At 47.4% G+C, this 19,931-nt stretch overlaps 1 protein-coding gene across 1 annotated transcript; it reads right to left on the minus strand.

The window, feature by feature from the left end:
- Positions 1-8,076: 8,076 nt before the first annotated feature.
- On the minus strand, positions 8,077-11,616 carry LOC139262756 (zona pellucida sperm-binding protein 3-like). Its single transcript, XM_070877907.1, has 9 exons — positions 11,473-11,616; positions 10,365-10,480; positions 10,182-10,285; positions 9,916-10,093; positions 9,701-9,827; positions 9,541-9,620; positions 9,324-9,445; positions 9,118-9,252; positions 8,077-8,111 (listed from the first exon to the last, which is right to left on the minus strand). Exons 1-9 carry the CDS (start codon positions 11,614-11,616, stop codon positions 8,077-8,079), a joined length of 1,041 nt encoding a protein of 346 aa, XP_070734008.1.
- Between the last annotated feature and the right edge of the window lie 8,315 nt (positions 11,617-19,931).

A 19,931-nucleotide genomic window follows, 5' to 3' on the forward strand; every position in this document is an offset into this window, starting at 1 on the left:
CCCTTGACAAATCCATGCTGACTGTCCATGACTTTACAAATGAAGCTTTATCCTGTCCCTCAGGATTATTTCCAATAATTTTCCCACTACCGAAGTTAGGCTGACTGGCCTTTAATTACTCAGTCTGTCCCTTTTCTCCCTTTTTAAACAAAGGTACAACATTAGCAGTCTTCTGGCACTGCACCTGTAGCCAGAGAGGATTGGAAACTGATGGTCAGAGCCTCTGCTATTTCATCTTTTGCTTCTCTTAACGGCTTGGGATACTTTTCATCTGGGCCTGGAGATTTATCCACTTTGAAAATTGCTAAGCCCCTTAATACTTCCTCTCTCCCTATATTTATCTTGAGCTTTATTGTGTTTCTGACCTCTGCTGTCCCTGCCCTGGGAATGTTTGATGGGAGTGGAGAGAGAGCTTTACTCTGTATCACACCCGTGCTGTACCTGCCTGGGGAGTGACTCTCTTTTTGACACTCTGGGTCCAATTGGAACTTGAATAATTCTGCAACATCGCTCAGCTCAGTGAGCATAAAATTCATATCAAGAGGGTTCATGAAAATCTCACTCCGTGAAAACTCCTATATTAATGAATTCTCCAACATATTTATCTCTAATATGTGAAGAAAGGAAGACTTGGATTTATATAGCGCCTTTCATGATCACCGGATGTCTCAAAACGCATTACAGGCAAAGATACTTTTGGAGTGTGGTCACTTTTGTAACGTGGGGAAAGCAGCAGCCAATTTCTGCACAGCAAGCTCCCACAAACATCACTGTGATAATCTGTTTTTTTATGTTAAGTTAATTGAGGGATAAATATGGGACAGGATACTGGGGGTAACTCCCCTGCTCCTCTTCGAAATAGTGCCGTGGGATATTTTATGTTCATCTGAGAGAGCAGACGGGACCTCGGTTTAATGTTTCATCTGAAAGACAGCACCTCCGACAGCGCAGCGCTCCCTCAGCACTGCATTGGTGTGTCAGCCTAGATTTGCTTTAGTGCCCAAATCTCTGGAGTGGGACTTGAAACTACAACCTTCTGACTCCGTGGTGAGTACTACTCAGAGCCACAGCTGACACTTAAAGAAATAGCCCTTTATTGTCCGGGACAGAATCAGACATCTCCCAGTGAGGTCCAGCACGGCTGGGGTGGAATCTGAGAGCTCCCTCTCTCTGGGTCAATGGGCCCTATTCTGCACTGACGGGATTAAACCCGCTCATCTGTGCCTCCACTGTGCCCCCTGGGAAACCATGGCACCGACCCGTTCCAGGGGGGCAAAGATTTGTTTCATTGATACATAAAAGGTTGCTGCACAAAAAGTTGGGGGTTAATACATTAGCATGGAAAGCGGATTGGCTGAATAACAGAAAACAGAGAGTCAGGATAAATGGGTCATTTTCAGGGTGGCAAACAGTGACTAGTTGGGTGCTACAGGGATCATTGCTGGGGCCTCAACTATTTACAATCTATATTAATTACTTGGATGAAGGGACTGAGTGTAATGTAGCCAAATTTGCTGATGATACAAAGATAAGTGGGAAAGTAATGTGTGAGGAGGACACAAAAAAAATCTGCAAAGGGATATTGATAGGCTAAGTGAGTGGGCAAACATTTGGCAGACAGACTATAATGTGGGGAAATGTGGGATTATCCACTTTGGTAGGAACAATAAAAAAAAAAGCTAATTATTTAAATAGGGAGAGATTAAAAAATGCTGCAGTACAGAGATCGGGGGGTCCTTGTACATGAAAAAAAAAGTTAGCATGCAGGTACAGCAAATAAATAGGAAGGCAAATGGAATGTTGGCCTTTATTGCTAGGGGGATGGAGTATAAAAGCAGGGAAGTCCTGCTGCAACTGTACAGGGTATTGGTGAGACCACACCTGGAGTACTGCGTACAGTTTTGGTCTCCTTATTTAAGGAGGGATATACTTGCATTGGATGCAGTTCAGGAAAGGTTTACTAGGTTGTTTCCTGAGATGAAGGGGTTGTCTTATGAAGAAAGGTTGAGCAGGTTGGGTCAGAAGAATGAGAGTTGATCTTATACATTTCAATAAGAGTCTCAGGGTGGATGCCAGGTTAGATGCAGAGAGGATATTTCCCCACATGGGGAACTAGGGGGCATAGTTTCAGAAGCAGAAATGAGGAGGAATTTCTTCTGAGCGTTTTAAATCTATGGAATTCTCTACCCCAGAGAGCTGTGGAGGCTAGGCCATTGAATATATTTAAGGTGGAGATAGACAGAATTTTGAACGATAAGGAAATCAAGGGTTATGGGGAGTGGGCAGGAAAGTGGAGTTAGGGTCAAGATCAGATCAGCCATGATCTTATTGATTGGCAGAGCAAGCATGAGGGTTGAATAGCCTACTCCTACAAGTATTTATTATCTTATGTTCTACCCCCATACACTTTAAAATAACTTTCACTGTTATGCCCAACTGTTGCCTTGTGAAGTTGATGTTCTTCAGCTCTCAGTGCAGTAACAGTGAGATGAGAAAGACAATCTTTGGTGTGATGCCAATGAGTTGGATTTATTGAGCATCTCTATCCTCATGCTGATTAGCTTCGGATGATCAAAGAAAAAACAATTTTGGAGTGGGATTTTAGAGATTTCTATATTGATAATTTTGCTACACTGCTCTCCTGTGACTTGCCGTGGGGCCTGTTGTGAGTTGGCGGGTCCGGTTATGGTCTGCAACATGGAGTTTATGACATTTTAGAGAGAGATTGCTTTCGTACAATGCTGTAACCATGGAGACAGCAACACCCATCGAACCAGAGTATAAAAGATGACAAAACCCAGACTGGGCCCACTCAGGGTCATGTCGCAAAGTTATTTAACAATCGCTCCATCAGCCTCTCAGCTCAGACCATCCCACAACTGGGATCAGGGACAGAGGAAACAGCGACACATTTATATATGTGAACTTGTATTTACTCTGTACATACACATGAGGGCTCATCCCCTGGAGTCCCAAGGGATCCCATAATCCCTTGGGAGCACAGGTATTTAAGGAGGCCTCACAAGTTGGTGGGACACTCTGCAGACCTGCAATAAAAGACTAAGGTCACACTTTACTTTGAGCTGACAGTGTTCAGTCTGACTCTTTTGCCATACATAACTGGCGACGAGATATAAATAGCGAACACAAAGATGCAGAGACCAGCGGGCATCCTGGCAAAATTCTCGGAGGGAGATGATTGGAAAACTTTTGTGAAGCGACTCGACCAATACTTCATGGCCAACGAGCTAGATGGGGAAGAGAATGCTGACAAACGAAGGGTGATCCTCCTCACCGTCTGTGGGGCATCAACGTATGGCCTCATGAAGAATCTGCTCACTCCAGCAAAAACCACGGAGAAATCATACGACCATTTGTGAACACTAGTCCGAGAGCATTTGAACCTGAAGGAAAGCGTTTTGATGGCGAGGTACCGGTTCTTCACCTACAAAATGTCTGAAGGCCAGGAAGTGGCGAGTTTTGTCGCCGATCCAAGCCGCCTTGCAGGACATTTGGAGCATATGCTCAGAGATGTTTTCGTAATTGGCATTGGCCATGAAACCATTTGACTGTAGAGACCCCAATCTTGAGTAAGGTCATAGCGATTGCCACCAGTGACAATACGAAGCAAATCTCTCAGCTCACAAGTACTGCTACAAGTACGTGAACAGTGATGTTTTTGACTCGTAACATACAGGGCAGGTCACAAATACCTGCAGCTGCACGTCTGCAGATGTCTGTGTCCACCATCAAGGGTGATGAATACAAGGTCATTAACACCTTGTTGGCGCTGCAGGGGTGATCATAGTTTCCATTCATGCCGATTCAAAGGGTACATTTGCAAGGGCTGTGGAACAATGGGACACCTCCAACGAGTGTGCTGGCGAGCTGCAAATCCTATTAAACCTGCAAACCACCATGTTGCAGGGGAGGACAAATCCACGGAGGATCACGACGAGCCAAAGCCTCAGACCAAGGAGGTAGAGGTATATGTGGTGCACACATTCACCACGAATTATCCCCTGATAATGCTGACTGTTGAACAAAATGGACTCCTGGTGTCAATGGAGGTGGACACAGGCATGAGCCAGTCCATCATGGGCAAAAAGACTTTTGAAACATTGTGGTGCAACAAGGCCAGTCTTAACTCCAGTTTGCACTAAGAACTTACATAAAAGAACGGATTCCTGTAATTGGCAGTGCTACCGTAAAGGTCTCCTACAATGGACCACTCTGGGTGGTACTGGGCGATGGTCCCACACTGCTTGGCAGGAGCTGGCTGGGAAAGATACGCTGGAACTGGGACGACGTCCGAGCTCTATCGCCCACTGACGACACTTCATGTGCCCAGGTCTTAAACAAATTTCCTTCGCTATTCGAACCAGACATCGGGAAATTCCAAGGAGCAAAAGTGCAGATCCACCTAATTCTGGGGGCATGACCTATCCATCACATGATGAGAGAAACGGTAGAGATCGAGCTAGACCGGCTACGAAGATAGAGCATCATTTCACCGATCGAGGTCAACGAGTGGGCCCGTCCCATCGTCCCAGTCCTCAAGCGAGATGGCACCATCAGAATCTGTGGCGATTACAAAGTAACTATCAATCGTTTCTCCCTGCAGCACCAATACCCACTACCAAAGGCCAACAATCTCTTTATAACACTGGCGGGAGGAAAGATGTTCACGAAACTGGATCTGACTTCAGCCTACATGACACAGAAACTGGAGGAATCATCAAAGGCCCTCACCTGCATCAACACACACACACACACGTATTTTTGTTTATAAGATGCCAGTTTGGAATCCGATCAGCGGTGGCGATATTCCAGAGAAACATGGAAAGCTTACTGAAGTCGGTCCCGCACACAGTGGTCTTCCAGGACGACATCTTGGGTACAGGTCGGAACACAGTCGAGCATCTGCAGAACCGGAGGAGGTTCTTAATCAATGCAACTGCGTGGGGCTCAGGTTAAAACGCTCGAAGTGGAGTTCTTGGGAAGGAGGATTGCGGCAGATGGCATCAGGCCCACCAATGCGAAGACGGAGGCAATCGAGCACGCACCGAGGCCACAGAACATGACGGAGCTGCAGTCGTTCCTGGGACTCCTGAACTACTTTGGTAACTTCTTACCAGGTCTCAGCGCACTGTTAGAACCACTGCATCCCTTACTATGAAAAGGGGACGAATGTGTTTGGGGCAAAAGCCAAGAAAATGCCTTTGTAAAATGAGAAAATTGTTATGCTCAAACAAATTGCTTGTGTTGTATGATCCACGTAAGCATTTGGTACGAGCATGTGATGCGTCGTCATATGGCGTTCGTGTGTATTGCAACAAGCTAATGATTTGGGGAAACTGCAACCGGTTGCTTATGCATCCAGGACTCTGTCTAAGGCTTAGAGAGCCTACAGCATGATTGAGAAAGAAGCGTTAGCGTGTGTCTATGGGGGTAAAGGAAATGCATCAATACCTGTTTGGGCTAAAATTCGTATTGGAAACTGACCATAAGCCACTTATATCCCTGTTCTCCGAGAGTAACGGGATAAATACCAACACATCGGCCCGCATCCAGAGATTGGTGCTCACGTTGTCTGCATACAACTACATCCGCCACAGGCCAGGCACAGAAAACTGCACCGATGCTCAGTAGGCTGTCATGCCCACCACATGGGTGGAAATGGCACAGCCCACAGATCCAGCCATGGTTGTGGAAGCTTTTGAGAGAGTGAGCAATCACCCGTCACTGCCCGGCAGATCAAAACCTGGACAAGCCAAGACACCTTATTATCCTCTCGTCAAAAGCTGTGTGCTTCACGGGTGCTGGTCCAGTGTCCCAGTGGAAAGGCAGGAAGAAATAAAGCCGTTCCAGCGGCACAAAAATGAACTGTCTATCCAAGCCGACTGCCTTCTGTGGGGCAGTCGAGTAGCGGTCCCCAAGAAGGGCAGAGACACCTTCATCAATGACCTCCACAGTACCCACCCAGGCATCGTAATAATGAAAGAGATAGCTGGATCCCACGTGTGGTGGCCTGGTATCGATGCGGACTTAGAGTCCTGCATTCACAGATGTAATACATGCTTGTAGTTAAGCAATGTACCCAGGGAGGTGCTGCTAAGTTTCTGGTCTTGGCCCTCGAAACCGTGACCTAGGGTACACGTCGACTATGCACACCCATTCTTGGGTAAAATGTTGTGGTTGTAGACGCGCATTCCAAGTGGATTGAATGAGAGATAATGTCAGCTAGCACGTCCGCTGCCACTACTGAAAGCCTGCGGGCCATGTTTGCCACTCACTGCTTACCCGATGTCCTGGTGAGTGACAACGGGCCATGTTTTACCAGAGCTGAGTTCAAAGAATTCATGCCCCGTAAAGGGATCAAACATGTCACATCTGCCTCATTTAAACCAGCGTCCAATGGTCGGACAGAGAAAGTAGTGCATATCAAGCAAGGCTTGAAGAGGGTAATTGAAGGCTTACTGCTGACTCGCCTAGCCAGAGTCCTGCTTAGCTACCACGAGACCCCACTCGCTCACTGAGATCCCACCTGCTGAACTGCTCATGAAAAGAGCACTTAAGACAAGGCTCTCGTTAGTTCACCCTGATCTACATGAACAGGTAGAGAGCAGGCAGATCCAACAAAGTGCATACCATGATAGCGCAAATATGTCATGTGAGATTGAAATCAATGATCTTGTATTTGTATTGAGTTATGGAGAAGGACCCAACTGGCTTCCCAGCACTATTGTGGCCAAAGAGGGGAGCAGGGTGTTTAGCATCAAACTGACTCAGTCACCAGAAACACTTGGACCAAATCAAACTCAAATTCACAGACCATCATTAGCAACCCAGCTTGGACCCTACCTTTTTTGACCCCCAACACACGTGGCAACAGACACCACAGTTGACCACGCAGCAGAACCCATTATCCACAGCAGCCCTGCAGGGCCCAACACACCAGGCAGACCAGCAAGGGCCAAACAAATGATTCACACCGAGACAATCAAACTGGGCAAAAAGGGCCGCAGATCGACTCATTGTAAATAGTTACACTATTGACTTTTTGGGAGGGGAGGCAGGGGAATGGGGGGTGGTATATCTGAACATGTATTTAATCTGTACAGCCACCAGAGGGCTCAGCCCCTGGAATCCCAACTGATCCCATTATCCCTTGGGAGCAGATATTTAAGGAGGCCTCACAGGTCGGCAAGGCACACTGGAGACCTGCAATAAAAGACTAAGGTCACACTTTACTTTGAGCTAAGTGTTCAGTCTGACTCTTTATACATAAGACAGTTTTGTTCAATTCTTGGAGAAAGCTCTGCTGGTCTGACCAGAGTCCCGGTTTAGTGCAGTAAGGTTTAACTCCTCCTCGATTTACTAGATCCTGAAAATGGTGAAGGTTTCGTTTTTCTTCAGAATTTAAAAAAATGAAACTCTTCCTTCCAGTCAGTATTGTTGGCATGTACAGGAGAGAGACAGTGGGCAAACCAGAAAACAGAGCATCAAGCAGCAGGGACCTGTAGAGAGGCAGCCCACCTCCAGCACCATCGCCTGTCCATGAGTTTCTAACTCCACCAACTGTTCCTGTACTGAGCTTCCCCTCCCCAGTGTACTGCCGCTCAAGTTAGAACAGCCCATGTTCCAATCTAATCCCTACTCCTGTACATTGCAGATTATATTTAAGGCTATTCTCAGTCTGTACTGAATTTCTTTGGGCACCCATCCGTGAGCTTCTGCGACTGTTGCAGGCTGAGACACTGACGCCCCAATAGGGGGCAGTGACACTGGAGGCTCCTTTAAGAAGCCCACCTTGTTCCCACGCAGGAAGAGAGGAGTCAGAGAGCTGGCATTGGAGCAGCTCAGTGAGGGAGAGGGTCCACTCACCCCCTCAGGGGAAGATTGGGGAGTGATTGTTAGAAGCTCCTTCTCTGCCGTTCTCCAGCGAGGGAGATGCCAATTAGTTCAAACCCCAACCTCTGGCACCATTTGATTCCCAGCTAAGCTCAAGACCTCCCCTTCACCCAGGGGGAAGATGCAGCCAAACTCAGCTGTATATTAGAGCTCTGAATAGTGCTAGCTCCCATTGGCACCCAGTTGCTCCATTTCCACTGCAGGGTGAATTAGGCAAGCGAGAAACTGCAGCAACAAACCACACCTACATGAAGGGCAAATTGAGCCCAGGTCAGAAATGCTGCAAGCCCATTTGTGTCCCAGTCCACACAGCCAGATCCAGGACAGGAGACACAGTGGAATGATCCCACACTTGGAAGGGTTTGTTTATTCCAGTACCAAACGCTCCCACATCAGAGCATGAACAGGGACAGAAGATCACTTCTTGCTGCTCTTGTGGGTCATGGGAATAATTCCAGCTTAAACAGCAGCTGGGGAACTTCACTTATGGACTACAGGAAATGATACCATTTATATCACCGAGCGCGAGGGGCAGGGCATTTGAACACATTGTTATGGAAGACAGTATTAGTCCCTACCTGAAGCTCCAGTGCACAAGTGGTCAAAACAGGGCTGGAGCTCATCAAACTGAGTGGGAAGTAAAGAAAAAAGTGTCAACCCGATTAGGGATGGTCAATTGACCTCAAACTGGAAGAGTCCTTGTGAAAGGGAGCCAATGGAATAACTTGGAATGAGCACCAAGCTTGCACTAATCCCTCAGGCCAGTTCCACTCACCTGGAGCTCATGAACCTGCACAGCGAAGGCTGGGCAGTTACCATAGTCACCACCAATCCCTGGATAAGCTTTTATCAGCCATTATGGCACTAGTTACCTGGATCAGTTACACCAACACAGAACTGAGGGAGGGTTACTGAGTGTAAACAGCTCCATATTTTACATGTGTGGACAGGAGATGGACAATTAGGCATAAGGTACACTAATCACTGCTTTATTGACCATTTGATAACTAGTTGAACTGGGTCTGCTTGTGTTTCCTGTACAGGAACAAGGCCATCAAAGCAGCAGAGATCAGAGAGACAGCTGTCACAGTCAGGGCCAGCATCAGGACCACCTCAGACTCCACACCTAAAGAGCAATGAGAAACCAATGGTTACTGAAGGAAATACTGAGGGGGACATGGAAACTAGCAGTGGTCCACTCACCTCCTGGAGACCTCTCCTGCATCCGTTGCCCAACCTCAGTAAGGGACTCAGTTGCCAGGTCAGTGACATCAGTGTCCAGAATGACCAGGGGTCCAAGTGAGGCCTCACCCTCCCACTTCAACTCAGCATCACTCCCTGCAATATCAAACATTCCAGTTAGAGAGGGTAAAGGGGGACCTCCAACATCTAGAGGATCAATGTCCTACCAGCTTCAGGTACAAGGTCCCTCCTTCCTCTGGAAGGAAAGCTCAACTCCCTCGTGGCACCGCAGTCACCCAAATCACAACAGGCGCAAACGTCATTGTTCGATCCTTCCAATGGGGCCCAGCTAAACAAGACAATCAGTGTAACAATCAGGTTGGGCATCACTTCTCCACACAACACATCCCTGAGGGAGAGAGAGGGGGAACTTACACATTCTGCAGCTTCTGGAAAGTACAAGCTTTGCTCATGGAATCTCTCTGATCTAGTGCAGCAACCTTCAGGTGACAGGTGAGGAAAATCTGAGGGACACATTCAACACCAGCCGTTATTCAATGACTCCCTCCCAACATGAAGAACACAATGGGCAGCTTCCTCTTACCAAGGAACGGTCATCGCCAAAGAAACGGAACGCATCCAGGTCAAAGTGGAGCTTGTCCAGCTCACGCTCGTCTCTTGGCAACAGGAAGGTTGAGAAGGAGTCCTCAGCTTTGCTGTCCAGGAGGCAACTGAAGAAAGATTAAAACACAGGCCATGGAGTGAATCAAGTGAAGCCATTGAGACAGGACCAGCTGTAGAAAGGAGAGAGCTCCTTACCCATTGTAGTCAATGATGCTGTAACTTGGGGTGGAGTCCTTGTCTGGGCTCAACGTTGCGACACAGCGGTCAATGTAGAGCTTCAGGGGCATGTGGTTGGTCATTGAAACAGAGGCCTCAATGTGAATGAGGTCACCCAGGTAGTAGACAGTTGTGGTGCGCTCTGTAAGCCAGTCATCTGAAGGACAAGAGGACAAGGGTTGGAGACAGTGGCTGCAACTCCCAGTGGGTGACAGGAAATCACTACCCATCCACCCAGCACATACCAGCCATTAGGCGCAGAGAGAATGACAGAAGCCCTTCTCCAGACTTGGTGGAGCTGAACGGGATCCAGGTGGGCTTGATCGGGTTACTGCTCACATTGCCCCTCCTGGAAAGACAAGTGTGCCATTTTAGGACAGAGTCAGAGAACATGCATTAGATTGAGTTTTCCTTCACTCAATGGTTACCTATAATAGCGGCACTCAATGGGAACGACAGCACCATTAGTTCGCACAATGACAGATCCATGAGCCTTGGGGGTGTGGTTCAGGTGTGTGGTGTAGACCAGGAAATCTCCAGCCATCTGAAAATCAGATTCAGAAATTTACATAGTTCTTGGAAGGGAGGTTGTGCAACCTCTGCAGTTAATGAAGGGGGAAAGAGTTCAAGCAGCAGAGCAAAATCAATTCAACAGAAAAGTGGAGTGGCTCAGTGGGTAGCACCCTCGCCTCGGAGCGAGTAGGTTGTGGGTTCATGTCCCATTGCAGAGACTGGAGCTCAAAAAGCTAGCTGAAACCCTAGTGCAGTGCTGAGGGAGCGCTGCACTGTCTGAGGTGCCATCTTTCACATGTGACATTAAGCAGAGGCCACACCTACTCAAGTGGACAAAACAGATCCCATAGCACTATTTCAAAGAGTAGCAGGGGAGTTCTCCCAGTGTCCTGGGCCACTATTTATCCCTCAAATGAACATCACATTCAGATGATCTGGTCATTATCACATTACTGTTAGTGGGAGCTTACTGTGCACAAATTGGCTGCTACATTTCCCACAACAGTGACAACACTTCACAAAGTACTTCACTGGCAGTAAAGCACTATGAGATATACAGTGGTTGTGAAAGGTGCTATAGAAATGAAAGTCTTTAACAATTAAGTGTGCCAAAAGTTGCCAATAATTTGGGGCAATGAATAGACCTCCAGATTTAAGTCTCATTTAATCCAGGCTCCCAGGTATTCAAAAACAGGAAGTGTGGGAGATAAAGCTAAATATGGGAAATAACCACTAAACTGACTCCCCAGTGACCTGAATATCCACAAGACAGGATATACCACAGGAAACGTTTGGACAAACCCAAGTGAATACACAAGGACAATAGGGGTGAGATCACAAGGTTGGAGAGACTTGGGAAAACCAGTTAAAGCAAAGCACAATGCACAATTCCAAAGCAAGTTTGAGGTTTAAAAGCAGGAGACAGGAGTCCCCTCATCAATGCACCCTCACCAAGAGTTGGAGTGAAGAGTGGGGACTGATCCACACACCAAGCTTAGAGCAAGAGTTGAAGAATCACATTACCTTCACTGAGCTGCCACACTCATGGAGCCCATAGTCAAAGAGGACGGTGCGGTTCAGAGAGTCGATCCCAGTTGGCCGACAACCTACTGCCCCCAGGGTCAGGTCAGCAGCTTTAACCAGGTGCCTGGTCCCAAATAAATCCATGTGTACACTGACCAGCAGGTTGTGCTCCCCACACTGCACCATCACAGTGTGCAGTGGGAACACACTGCGCCGCTCAGACACACGGAAACGGGAACCAAAGGGAGGCCCAGGAGTTGGGACTGTCTGAGCCCCAGGGGTGGCCTTGACTCTTCGCCATGGAAACCTCTGGCCTCCAAACTGTCGCCAAATATCAGAGGGGCAAACAACCCCAACTAACAGCAGTACTGGGACCAGTGCCCTCACTACACAATCCCCCATGATCCCAAACCATTCAACTATCCCTGCAGCCCTCAACCAGTACCTTTTATACACACAAGCTGCAGTCACCTGACACCAATGATACCAGAAGCAGCAACATTGAGCCAATTAACCGGCCCCAATCTCCACAATTTCTACCCAATGACAGAACGGATGGATTTATTGCCAGGCGGACCGATGTAAATTGGACCAATAGGAGTGGCAGTGAATGGCCCGGTGTCACCTGACAGAAATCAGCACCACAACTATTTTAAGTTGAACCAATAATCAAGTTGTTATGTATTGATGCCTGGGGTCACCAGATACCAGGGGGCGCCGCTGTTGGAGGTCATCAGGCTGTACGTGCGTGTGCGCGGTCACTGGTATATAAGCGTGGGTACTGTGTCATGCGGGTACTTTGGGCATGAATAAAGTTGGGTCAGGTTTGCACCTGAGGCCGTTTACAGTAACAAGACTCTTGAGTCATTATATTTGGCGAGGTAACTTAAGAACCTTCGCATGTACAATGGACACTATTGGAATTCTGGAGAGATTTGCAGAGGGCGAGCATTGGGCGGCTTTTATCGACCGCCTGGATCAGTATTTTGTGATCAACAAAATGGAGGGAGAGGCTGACGCAATTCGGCGCAGGGCGGTTTTCCTCACCGTTTGTGGTTCGGAAATTTAGGGCCTTATGAAGAACCTTCTCTCGCCTTTAAGTCCAACGGACAAAGAGTAGAAAGATTTGTGTGTTTTGGTGCGTGACCATCTAAAGCCAAAAGACGGGATCATCATCTCACGCTATCGCTTCTATACGCATGTTCATGCTGAGGGCCAGGATGTGTCGGGATTCATCGCTGACCTACCATGTCTTGCTGAGCCGTGTAAGTTCGGGAACGTGTTGAAGACGCTGCAAGATTTCTTAGTGATAGGCATCAACCCTGATGTGATTCTTCGGAAGTTATTGACCGAAGAAAAGCTGGATTTGAGAAAGGCCATCGCGCCTGCCGAGGCATGCATGACAACTGATGATAATTTGAAGCAGATATCATCGAAGAGTCAGAGCTCCACGGCAGGTACTGTAAACAAGATTGTGTCGTTTTCTGGCAGGGCCTACTCGACTGCTTATGTGAAACTTGTCGCTGCTCAGAGTCCGCCAACTGGTACGAATCAGACTTCACCCTGTTGGCGTTGTGGGGGCAATCATTGGCCTCATCAGTGTCGGTTTAAACAATACGCCTTTAATGGCTGTTCAAAAGTGGGGCATCTTCAGAGAATGTGCCCATAACTGAGCAAGGATGCTCAGTTATGGGCACATTCATTTATGGGCTCATCACATTTTTAATGATAACCAGTACAGTGCTGGTTCGGATACACAACCCGGGGAGGAAGTTTATTGTCTGTATTCGCTCTTGGGAAAGAGCCAGCCGATAACCATTAATGTGAAGCTGAATGGCATGCCTGTATCAATGGAGCTGGACACGGGTGTGAGTCAGTCAATAATGAGCCAAAGGACATTCAACAAGCTGTGGGACACTGAGGCTGTAAAGTCTAAGCTGAGTCCAGTCAATGCCAAGTTGCGTACTTACACTAAGGAACTCATACCGGTGACTGGCAATGCAGTAGTCAAAGTGTCTTTTGATGGTTTGGTTCATGATCTACCATTATGGATCGTCCAGGTAATGGTCCAATGCTGTTCAGCAGGCATTGGCTCAAGAAAATCAAGTGGAACTGGAATGATGTCAAAGCGTTGTCCTCGGTGGATGACACTTTGTGTGCTCAAGTGTTGAAGAAGTTTCCTTCTTTGTTTGAACCGGGCATTGGTAATTTTACTGGAGCCAAGGTGCAGATTCACCTGGATTCTGATGCAAGGCCTGTCTATCATAAAGCTCGGTCTGTTCCTTACATGATGAGGGAGAAGGTTGAATTTGAACTTGACAGACTCCAACGTGAATGGATTATATCACCGGTCGAGTTTAACGAGTGCGCCAGTCCCATTGTTCCTGTATTGAAGAGTGATGGCACTGTCAGGATTTGTGGAGACTACAAGGTTATGATTAACCGATTTTCGAAACAGGATCAATATCCGCTACCGAAGGCTGATGATCTGTTCGCCATGCTAGCTGGTGGCAAGTCGTTCACTAAACTAGATCTGATGTCTGCCTATATGACACAGGAGCTTGTCGGCACTTCGAAGAAATTCACCTGCATAAACACCTATAAAGGACTATTTGTCTATAACAGGTGTCCTTTTGGAATTCGTTTGGCTGCAGCCATATTTCAGAGGAACATGGAGAGTCTACTGAAGTCCATTCCTAGAACTGTCATGTTTCAAGATGACATTCTGGTCACAAGTCACAACATTGCTGAACATCTGAACAATCTTGAAGGAGTCCTACATCATTATGGACAAAGTAGGACTCAGGCTGAAACGTTCGAAGTGTATCTTCATGGCGCCTGAAGTTGAATTCCTGGGGAGGAAAATTGCTGCTGATGGCATCGGGCCTACTGATTCAAAAACCAAGGCCATCAAAAATGCACCTCAGAATGTGATGGAGCTGCATTCATTCCTTGGGTTACACAACTACTTCGGTAATTTCTTACCCAAATTGAGCACTTTGTTAGAGCCACTGAAGATGCTATTCAGAAAAGGCGACAACTGGGTCTGGGTGTGTCTCAAGGTGGAGTCTTTGAGAAACCTAAGAATCTGCTCTGTTCAAACAAGTTGCTTGATCATTATGATCCATGTAAGCATCTGTAATGCTTCATCATATGGGGTTGGCTGTGTACTCCAACAAGCAAATGAGGCAGGAAAGTTACAACCTGTTGCATATGCTTCGAGAGGTTTGTGAAAGGCGGAAAGAGCTTACAGCATGGTAGAAAAAGAAGCTTTGGCCTGTGTGTACGGTGTCAAAAAAATGCATCAGTACCTGTTTGGTCTTCATTTCGAGCTCGAACTGGATCACAAGCCACTTATTTCATTGTTTTCGGAAAACAAAGGTATTAATACTAATGCATCATCCTGTATTCAGATTGTCTGCCTATGATTATGTTATTTGTCATAGACCTGGCACTGAGAATTGTGCCGATGCACTGAGTCGTCTGCCTTGCCCACACCTGATATGGAGATGCCTCAACCTGCAGATCTATTGTTAGTAATGGATGCTTTTGAGAGTGAAGGAACTCCTGTCACTGCTCAACAAGTGAGGATCTGGACCAGCCATGACCCTATTTTATCGGTTGTGAAACGTTGTGTCCTCAGCGGTGATTGATCTGCAATATTTATGGAGATGTGTGATGAGACCAAACCTTAGAACCGTCGCAAAGATCAGCTGTCCATTTCGTCAGATCGTTTACTGTAGGGTAATCGTGTCATTATGCCTAAGAAAGGTAGAGAAAAATTGGTACGTGAACTTCATAGCACTCATCCTGGTATTTCATGATGAAAGCCATTGCTAGGTCTCATGCATGGTGGCCTGGAATTGACTCAGATCTGGAATCATGTGTGCATCAGTGCAACACTTGCATGCAGCTAAGTAAAGTGCCAGTGGAATCTCCGCTGAGTCTTTGGTCATGGCCATCTAAACCATGGTCGAGGATCCACATCGATTTTGTGGGCCCTTTCATGGGAAAGATGTTTTTTGTTGTGGTGGATGCATATTCAAAGTGGATAGCATGTATTATTATGTCATCTAGTACATCTGCAGCTACTATTGAGAGCCTTCATATCATGTTTGCTACACATGGTTTGCCTGACATCGTTGTGTGCTTCACAAGTCTTGAGTTTCAGGAGTTTCTATGTTTCTATGTGAGGGCAGCTCCATTCAAACCTGCTTCGAATGGTCAAGCAGAGCGTGATGTTCAAACGATCAAGCAGAGTATGAAACGTATAACTCAGGGTTCACTGCAGACTCGTTTGTCATGTATATTGTTCAGTTACAGGACAAGACCTCATACACTTACTGGGGTCTCCCCTGCTGAACTACTGATGAAGAGAAATCTCAAGACCAAGCTTTCTCTTGTTCATCCTGATCCGAATGATCGTGTTGAAAACAGACGTCAAAGTCAGCAATGGTATCATGATCGTGTTGCTATGTCAGGTGACATCTCTGTCAACGATCCGGTTTATGTATTGAACTATGGTCAAGGTCCAAAGTGGATCGCCGGAACTGTTATGGCCAAGGAGAGTAACAGTGTTTATTGTCGTGCTCAAGAATGGGAAAACATGCAGGAAACATGTTGATCAGGTAAAACTGCGGCACACGGATGAACTGGAAGCATTTGAGGAAGATGCAGTCAGTGACCAACCGACCAATGTTCATTCATCAGAGGACTTTGCTGTCATTACTGAACCTGAACCTTCAGTCTCTGATGTGGTCATTACCACTCCCATCAGATCGGTTACTCAGCCTTCAGTCACAACTGACTCAGAACGCTCGCCCAGAACTAAAGTTGAACTGAGATGATCAACTCGTGAGAGGAAAGTCCCAGATCATCTTAATTTGTAAAGAGACTGATATTAAGATCTTGAAGGGGAATGTTGTTATGTATTGATGCTTGGGATCATCAGACACCAGGGGGCACCACTGTTCGAGGTCATCGGGCTGTACGCGTATGTGCGCGGTCACTGGTATATAAGCGTGGGTACCATGTCACACGGGTACTTCGGGCGTGAATCAAGTTGGATCAGGTTTACACCTGAGTCAGTTTACAGGAACAAGACTCTTGAGTCATTACACAAGTGCCCCCTTATTAAAGGAGCACTAAAACCGACACATTAAACAAATTAAACTTTTGACATTAAAAGGATCAAATTAAAATTTGGTTGCCGGGGGTGATGCTCCACTTCAGTCCCTCCGGCGCCCACCTCTCGCGGAAGGCCGCGAGCATACCGGTGGACACCGCGTGCTCCATTTCCAGGGACACCCTGGCTCGGATGTAACCGCAGAAGAGAGGCAGGCAGTCGAGCTGAATGACCCTCTCGACCGCCCGCTGCTTGGACTGGCTGATGGCCGTGCCCAGGAGCAGTCCTATGAGGCGGCCTTCCGACCTGCCCGCTCCCCTCCGGACTCCTCCAGGCCGCAGAAATTACAGTTAGACTGGGAGCCCGTGAAACGACGTAAAAAACTTATTGCACGGGACTGCTCCATGCAACACCCTCCAGGCCAAGTCTCCAATAAATAAGGGAAGGACTCTCGCGTAGAGTGCACTCTATTGAGGACCCCCGCCTTCTGCGGACGGCAAATGGTGCGCATGGCGTGTCTGGACGGCAGACAACGATGGCAACGTGGAGAATGTGCAAGAGCAGCCAGTACAGGAGGGCCCTCCGCGCAGAACTGAAAGGCACAGGGAATCCGTGTAACATGTATGTGTAGAGTGTGTGAGTTTGCAGCCCCTTTTTCACTATTTGAAGCGACTGCTCCTCAAATTCTGGTTGCACTTCAGTCCCACACTCCTGATCTTTGGGCACCCTCTACGGAGGGGAGCGGGCAGGTCAGAAGGCCTCCTCGTAGGACTGCTCCTGGGCACGGCCAAGGGGGCCATCAGCCGGTCCAGGCAGCGGACGGTCGAGGGAGTCGTTCTGCCTCACTATCTGTCTCTCTTCCGCGGTTACATCTGAACCAGGGTATCCACTGGTACACTCGCAGCCTTCCGCGAGAGGCGGGCGCCGGTGAACTAGAGTGCATCATCATCCCCGGCAACCAAACTTTAATTTGAACCATGTCCAAAGTTCGATTTAATTACGTTTTTAGTGCCCAACCCCCCACCACTTTTAACCAGGGGCAGTAGTATAATTTGTGTTTAGTGCCCTCAAAAAAAAAAGCGGGCACTTGAAAAGTTTTGGGACCGAGATGCGGAGCAACTTCTTCACCCAGAGAGTGGTGAACCTGTGGAATTCTCTACCACAGAAAGTTGTTGAGGCCAATTCACTAAATATATTCAAAAAGGAGTTAGATGAGGTCCTTACTGCTAGTGGGATCAAGGGGTATGGCGAGAAAGCAGGAATGGGGTACTGAAGTTGAATGTTCAGCCATGAACTCATTGAATGGCGGTGCAGGCTAGAAGGGCCGAATGGCCTACTCCTGCACCTATTTTCTATGTTTCTATGTTTCTATGTGACCCCGTTCAGGGCGCAGTTGATTACTGACAGCTATTTTGAGTTGTATCAGTAATAAAGTGCCCCCTGATTTTATGACATTTTAGAGAGAGGTTGCTTTATTACAATGCGTAACCATAGAGACAGCCCATAATAGAGCAAGCAACACTCACTGAGCAGTGGCAGGAGCAACCAGAGTATAAAATATGACAAACCGCGGACTGGGCCCACGGATTATGCAGCAAAGTTATTTAACAATCGCTCCATCAGCCTCTCAGCTCAGACCATCCCACACCTGGGATCAGGGAGACAGTTTTGTTCAATGTTTGGAGAAACCTCTGCTGGTCTGACCCGAGTCCATGTTTATTGTAGTAAGATTTTACTCCACAACTCAACACAGACCTGGGTTCGATTTACTCGATCCTAAAATTTGTGAAGATTTTTTTTCCTTCAGTATTTAAAGAAGGAAACCATTCCTTACAGAAGGTATTGTTGGCGTGTAGAGTAGAGAGACAGTGGGCAAACCAGAAAACAAAGTATCAAGTAGCAGGGACCTGTAGAAAGTCAACCCACCTCCAGCACCATCGCCTGTCCATGAGCTTCGAACTCCACTAACTGTTCCTGTACTGAGCTGCCCCTCAAGTTAGAACAGCCCATGTTCCACTCTAATCCCTAGTCCCTGTACATTGCAGATTATATTAAAGGCTATTCTCAGTCTGTACTAAATGTCTTTGGGCACCCATCCGAGCTTCTGCGAATGTTGGAGGCTGAGACACTGACACTAAAACCCCAATAGGGGGCAGTGACACTGGAGCCCACCTTGTTCCCAGACAGGAACATAGGAGTCAGAGAGCTGGCAGTGGAGAAGCTCAATGAGGGAGACAGTCCACTCACGCCCTCAGGGGAAGAGTAGGGGAATGATTGTTAAAAGCTCCTTCTCTGCCATTCTCCAGCGAGAGAGATGACAATTGGGTCAAACCCCAACCTCTGGCACCATGTGATTCCCAGCTAATCTCAGGCACTCCCCTTCACCCAGGGGAAGATGCAGCCAAACTATGGGCTGTATATTAGGGCTCTGAATAGTGCCAGTTCCATTGGCACCCAGTCACTCCATTTCCACTGCAGGGTGAATCAAATAAGCTAGAAACTACAGCAACAAACCACACCTACATGGTGATGGGCAAAATGTGCCCAGGTCAGAAATGCTGCAAGCCCATTTCTGTCCCAGTCCATACAGCCAGATCCAGGACAGGAGACACAGTGGAATGATCCCACACTTGGAAGGGTTTTGTTTACTTCACTACCAAGCTCTCCCACATTGGAGCATGAACAAAGACAGAAGATGATTTCTTGCTGTTCTCTCAGGCCACGGGAATAATTCCAGCTTAATCAACAGCTGGGGAACTTCACTTATGGAAGTACAGGAAATGGAAACATTTATATCACCGAGAGCAAGGGCAGGGCATTTGGACACATGGTTATGGAAGACAGACAGTAGCGGTCCCGACTTGAAGCCCCAGTGCACAAGAGTTGTCAAACCAGGGCTGGAGCTCATCAAACTGGCTGGGAAGTCAAGTAAATAATGGGTCACCCCATTAGGGATGATCAATTGATCTCAAACTGGAGTGGAGTCCTTGTGAAAGGGAGACAATGGAATAACTTGGACCAATCACCAAGCTTGCACCAATCCCTCAGGGCAGTTCCACTCACCTGGAGCTCATGGACCTGCACAGTGAAGGCTGGGCAGTTACCATAGTCACAACCCAACCCAGGATAAGCTTTTAACCAGTCATTATGGGACAAGTTACCTGGACCACTTACAACACGGGGAACCAAGGGACAGAGTGACCAATGAACAAATAGGAACAAGGTACACAAAATCAATGCTTTATTGATCATTTTATAACCAGTTGAACTGGGTTTGCTTGTGTTTCCTGTACAGGAACAAGGCCATCAAAGCAGCAGAGATCAGAGAGACAGC

This window comes from Pristiophorus japonicus, chromosome 4, assembly GCF_044704955.1.
Source record: "Pristiophorus japonicus isolate sPriJap1 chromosome 4, sPriJap1.hap1, whole genome shotgun sequence".
Lineage (NCBI taxonomy): Eukaryota > Metazoa > Chordata > Chondrichthyes > Pristiophoridae > Pristiophorus > Pristiophorus japonicus.